The sequence below is a fragment of the Acipenser ruthenus genome, chromosome 7 (assembly GCF_902713425.1).
Source record: "Acipenser ruthenus chromosome 7, fAciRut3.2 maternal haplotype, whole genome shotgun sequence".
Lineage (NCBI taxonomy): Eukaryota > Metazoa > Chordata > Actinopteri > Acipenseriformes > Acipenseridae > Acipenser > Acipenser ruthenus.
Window position 1 is genome coordinate 19,135,223 of NC_081195.1, and position 6,226 is coordinate 19,141,448.

General features: G+C 36.1%; 1 protein-coding gene across 7 annotated transcripts in view; it reads left to right on the forward strand.

The window, feature by feature from the left end:
* Positions 1–5,351, forward strand: part of LOC117415737 (cell division cycle and apoptosis regulator protein 1-like) — a 37,621-nt gene extending 32,270 nt beyond the window's left edge. For all 7 annotated transcript variants that reach the window (XM_034026463.2, XM_034026464.2, XM_034026461.2 and 4 more), the window contains 2 exons: positions 66–271; positions 4,887–5,351. In XM_034026463.2, coding sequence (XP_033882354.2) covers positions 66–271; positions 4,887–4,946 — 266 coding nt within the window. In that variant the 3' untranslated portion in view covers positions 4,947–5,351. The remainder of the gene's footprint in view (positions 1–65; positions 272–4,886) is intronic.
* Positions 5,352–6,226: the final 875 nt, after the last annotated feature.

Sequence of the window (6,226 nt, forward strand, 5' to 3'; positions counted from 1 at the left end):
AATCATGCTGCATTTGTGTGTTTACATTTTAATTTGTTAGGAGTACATTTATTTTTTAATTGCAGAGGAAGATGCAAATAGCATATTGCAACTGGAGACTGCCAAGAAGAGCTTCTCTACAGAGCTTGAAGATGTCAAAAATTGCCTTGGCCAAACAGAAGAGAATTTGAAAGATTCAAAAGAGAAGAGATCCTGTTTTGAAGAGCATCTACATAAAACTGCCACAAGTTTGAGTATAGTTCTGAATGAACTGGAAAGTGTTTTAAGAAAGGTTAGTAACTTTTGAGACTGTTCTGCAGCAGCATTTTTTTTTCCTTGTATGCCTCAGATATAGTTACATTATCTAAAAAACTTGGAAATTGTATCTGCAAGAACATGCTGTATTTATTCACTCATACAGTGCCTTGAAAAAGTCTTCACACCCTTGAACATTTTTCATATTCTACTGCTTAAAAAATACAATTCAAAATGCATTAAAGTAGGAGTTTGTTTCACTTTCTACACAACATTATCTACACTCAACGTGAAAGAACAATTATAAAAATATTCAAAAAGTAATTACAAATAAAAAACCGAAAAGTCTTGATTGCATAAGTCTTCACACACTTTGTCATAGCAAACCCAAATTAGCTCAGGTACAATTAATTGCCTTAACAAGGCACATAATGAGTTAAGTAGAGCCCACCTGTGTCCAATCACAGTAGTTCAACTGATTTGAATCCTCCTGGATGAAGAATCAAGCTGTTTCTGTTGTATGAAGTGAATTTGAAGCAAATGGCAAAACATGCCGAACAAGGAGCTGCCAAAAGAACTCTAGAATAAAGTTATTGAAATGTACAGATTGGGGGAAGGCTATAAGAAACTTTCAGTGTCTTTGAATATCCCTTGGGGCAAATCATTGTAAAGTGGAAACAGTTTGGCAACACCAAGACACTGCCTCGATCAGGCCGTCCCTCCAAAGTCAGTAGCCGTGGCTTAAGGAAACTGCTGAGGGATGTCACTGTGAGGCCTAAGATTACTATAAAAGAAAAAGAGAGGTCTCTGGCTGAGATTGGGGGAAAATATTGACTGTTCAGCAATTTCAATAGTACTCCACAAAGATGGCCTGTATGAGAGGGTGGCAAGAAGGAAGCCACTGCAGAAAAAAATATGATGTGCTGCATAACTTTTGCAAAGAAACATTTGGGGGCACTGCACGCATGTGGGAGAAGGTTTTGTGGGCTGATGAGACCAAAGTGGAACTTTTTGGTCTCAATGCTAAGCGATATGTGTGGTGTAAACCAAACACGGCACATCACCCTGCTAACACCATCCCTACAGTAAAGCATGGTGGTGGCAGCATTATGTTTTGGGGATGCTTTGCAGCAGCGGGGACAGGGAGGCTTGTGAAGATCGAGGGAAAGATGGATGGTGCAAAGTACAGGCAGATCCTGGAGGAAAACCTGTTCCAGTCTGCCAGAGACCTGGGACTGGGGAGAAGATTCACCTTTCAGCAGGACAATGATCCTGAGCACAAAGCAAAAGCAACAATGGAGTGGCTCAGCAAGAAGAAAGTGAATGTCATGGAGTGGCTTAGTCAAAGCCCAGACCTAAATCCTATAGAAAATCTGTGGCAAGACTTGAAGACTGCAGTCTATAGACGATCCCCAGCCAACTTGAAAGAGCTTGAGCTATTCTGCCAAGAAGAATGGGCAAAAACTGCACCATCCCGCTGTGCTAAGTTGGTATACACTTAACCAAAACGACTCATGGCTGTTATTGCTGCAAAAGGGGCTTGCACCAAGTATTGACTCAAGGGGTGTGAAGACTTATGCAATCAAGACTTTTTGTTTGTTTTTATTTAATTACTTTTTGAATATTTCTATAATTGTTCTTTCATGTTGAAAGTGTAGATGATGTTGTGTAGATCAGTGAAACAGGCTCCTACTTTAATGCATTTTGAATTTTATTTTTTAGGCAGTAGAATGTGAAAAATGTTCAAGGGTGTGAAGACTTTTTCAAGGCACTGTATTTCATGCTTGGTTATATAGTCAGAAGTGTAGAATACAAATCAAAAGAGGTTATGGTGGGGCTGTATAACACACTGGTGAGACCACAGGAATATTGCATTAAATTCGGGTCACCACATTACCACATGGGTGAAAGTGCCCAATGATCATTTTGACTGAAACTCCTGGGGCAAAACCACATGCTCTCAGATGCATTCTCAGCCATTTTGGACCACTTTCAGAAGCAAATTTGAACTTTTGTAGAAAAATTCAGAAATGACTTCACTTAAACTTGTCATTTTACCAGATGGATCAACCTGATAAATCTCACATGAGGCTAGTTAACAAACAGTTTTTGAAATGTTACTGATCAAACCTTGTACATGTATGCCCAGTTCACATAATAATTTTTATAAAACCTCAGCCTCAGAAATCATATACAATCTATGCTTAACTCAATCAGATATCATAAATGCAGGGTTCATACAGTTTTTCTGAGTTTCATAATTTTCTATGTTGATAACTAATAACTAAATGTAAAAAATAGTTTTTTGCATTAACAGTTTAACTGTATAATAACAAATCTAAATATACTCGCTTTTGTAGATAAGCTCTGGACCAGTAACCTTTCTTATTCAGTAACACGAGTCAGTTTTGTTATCTATAGGTGAGTGTTTCATTCTAAAAGCTGTACAACAATTCAGTGGAAGTTAGTAGGAAGTTAAGTAATGTCAGAAGCAATGGTCAAATAATTTTGTGTCTCGATCATAGGCGCCTAACTTTGTTAAACAGCAGGGGGCAAACTGAAGGACTAACTGCTGAGCGTAGAGAAGCAAATGTTTTTGTTTTATTTTTTTTTACAAATAAGCTCTAAGAAACCAAGCAAACATTGCTGTTGTGAAGTTATGGTTTCAGTAATTGTAAACCTACAAAATTGGGCAGATGTTTCCACATAAAATGTACAATATGTACTTACTGAGCACGCATTAAATACAAATACGTGCAAGTCTTTGCACAATGCTGCACCTAGAATTCCCACATGTAGTTTATTAAAGGAAAGTGTTAAACAAACAAAGAAAAGCAAGTACTGTTCTTTAGAAAGTAATTATTCCCCAAGTAAGGCAGTTACTATATAAAAAAAAAAAAAAAAACTTCACTCAGCAAAAAAAAAAAAAAAAAAAAATTCAACAGTATAAACTTTGTTGCAGGAAGGACAGACAAGAGTTGTTTCTTGTTTCATACCATTAAAAAGGCAAAACAATAATGTAACTGCTGCTAGTGCAACAAATCATTTCTTGCTAGTTTCAAAATATTCATATTTTTTTACTTTAATATTCAGGCAAGTTTTGCACTTGCTTCGGATCTGGTACGTTATTTATATCTGTAACCAGGGCTGACAGTGAGCAGAATGGCGGGGAGAGTATAAGCAAACAGTTTAATTACCTTACGATTCAGGTGTATGCCTCTAAAGTAAGATTAAACTATTGTCATTATTTATGCACAAATAAGATTACTTGACCTGAGAAACATCTTAAGCAAATTCCTACTTGGTTTGCTTGAATGAGTAGTACGCAACAAGCTTCAATATGAAAGCTGAAAATTAATTTTAATAAAGAACGACAAGTTTTTAATGGAAAAAAAAAAAAACGTGATTCTGTTATTTTGCAATACCACTGCTTCAGATTATTACCAGTGCTTAATAGCAGTAACATTTTATTTAGAGTTCATGGCCCCGTAGCAACACAAACCTACTAACTTCCTTATTTAAAAAAAAAATACACAAATAACTGTCTGAATATAATTTAATAGAGAATAAAACAAACTAAACTAACAGTTACCTAGCCTATATTTAATTAATCATTTTTTGTATTCTCCAAACTGCCCAGCATCTTCTGTTGCAGTCACACTGCTGTTAACGTTAGCTTTTGTAAAGAATGCAGAGCAGTGTATGGTGGGTCAAACCAATGTTCTGTAGGGGTCGTTTTATTGTGGGTTATTTATTAATTTTTAATGTTGGACTTATGGTGTCTTATGACCTCTTTTTTTTTTTTTCATAGGCAAAACAATAACAAAACATAGAATTATAGTGTGTTTACATGGAGCAAAAAAAGTAGAGTGGCAAAATATTTATTTTGCCTCCCCTGTGCTCTATGGGTTAGGTGTGACAGGAGAAAAATATACTAAAAGGTCACAAGTCATCAAGTACATGTGAAAACATTAGTTTTACAACCCCCCCCCCCCACACAGATTTTTTCTTGGCATTTCTACATGAATCATAGGAATGGACCTGGGAGAGGCCATTTTAACAGAATTCCATCTAGGGGCAGCAGTGTGGAGTAGTGGTTAAGGCTCTGGACTCTGACTGGAGGGTCGTGGGCTCAATCCCAGGTGGGGGACACTGCTGCTGTACCCTTGAGCAAGGTATTTTACCTAGATTGCTCCAGTAAAAACCCAACTGTATAAATGGGTAATTGTATGTAAAAATAACGTGTAAAAAAAATAATGTAATTGTATGTTAAAATAATGATATCTTGTAACAATTGTAAGTCGCCTCTGCTAAGAAATAGACGGTGCACTTTCACCCATGTTACCATAATATTAGCCTTTAAGGAATGAGCAGTGAAGATAGGTTACAGGAACTGCATTTATTTAGCCTACAGCAGAGAATAATTATTGGGGACTTGATAGAAGTCTTTAAAATCCTAAAAGGTGTTGACAAAGTTAACCCTAACAAGTACTTGAAGCGCAGTTAGAAATGAAGTGGAGATATACAGGACAGGGTAGGACATACTTCCTTACAGAGGTGTGGGTATGGCATGGGTCATGTTACTGATGAAGGGATCAATCACCCACCAGAACAGGATGAGCATAAAATGTGATTTTGTTTTGTTTTCCCAGGATAATTCTCAATCTGAAGAGAATGACCAAAAATCAAAAGAGAATGGATCTGACGAATGATGTTGCTGCCTTTTCTTTGGAAAGATTGTGCTAGATAATGCTGTAAATAAGAAAACTAAAGATCTGAAAGTGAATCAACATGTTTTATTTTTAGTGCTTTTCTGTTGTTGCTGTGTACAGAATTTTAGGGACGAATGTTAACACAGAAAACTGCTTGAGATTCATGCCAATTGAATTGCTAATACCATTAAATAATTTTCGTTGCAGAAGGTTTAAGGTTCAGCTGTAATATTTTAATGTTATTAAAACTAATTTGAATCTAAGTTTTTATTACGAAGGTGTAATTCAATAGTTTTGTCTAATTTGAAACCTGTTTTAATTGTGTGCCAACAACAATATCATTGAATTTCTGAAACTAAATCTCCAGTTTTCACCAAACAAAAATAAAAAGTAGTGCAGTGATGATCTCCTTCTAAACTGTTTTCTTTGTGGCATCAACATTGATTTATTACAATTTAATGTGTGAAGTGGGGAAGGCAAAGTATACACTTACACATGTTTGTATTGCATAACCAAAACTGTTTTTAATGTGTTGGTTTTATATGAAATGTAAAATATGTTTAATGAACTACTAGAATTCAATTTGTTACCTCATTTCATTGAGGTATTTCAAATTCAGAATTCACATTAAAAGTTGTTGTGTTCCATCTAGGGGGAGGAGGTTAATAGCTTTTAGTAGCTGATTGATCCTAGTACTTTATCTAGTAGTATCCCAATGAACCATCCCATACACTCGCTACTCACTGTGTCCTTTTAGACTTCATTGAAGTCTCACCTATCCCTTCTTTTTTTCTAGGCTGATTTAAGGTTCAGTTTCCTTGACCTCATAGGTCATACTGGACCTTTCTATCTCTTGGATTTGATTTTGTGTTTCTCACTGTACATGTTTGATAATTTTGGACAGACCCTTATGATACAGTGCCTTGCATAAGTATGCACCCCCCTTGGACTTCCACATTTTGTAGTGTTACAACCTGGAATTAAAATGGATTTAAATAGGATTTTTTGTCACTGATCTACACAAAATAGTCCATAATGTTGAAGTGGGGAAAAAAAATCTACATATTTTTCAAAATTATTTACAAATGAAAAACTGAAAAGTCTTGATTGCATAAGTATTCACCCCCTTTGCTGTGACACCCCTAAATAAGCTCTGGTGCAACCAATTGCCTTCAGAAGTCACATAATTAGTTGAATGGAGTCCACCTGTGTGCAATTAGTGTCACATGATCTCAGATTAAATACACCTGTTTCGGGAAGGCCACAGAGTATGTTAGAGA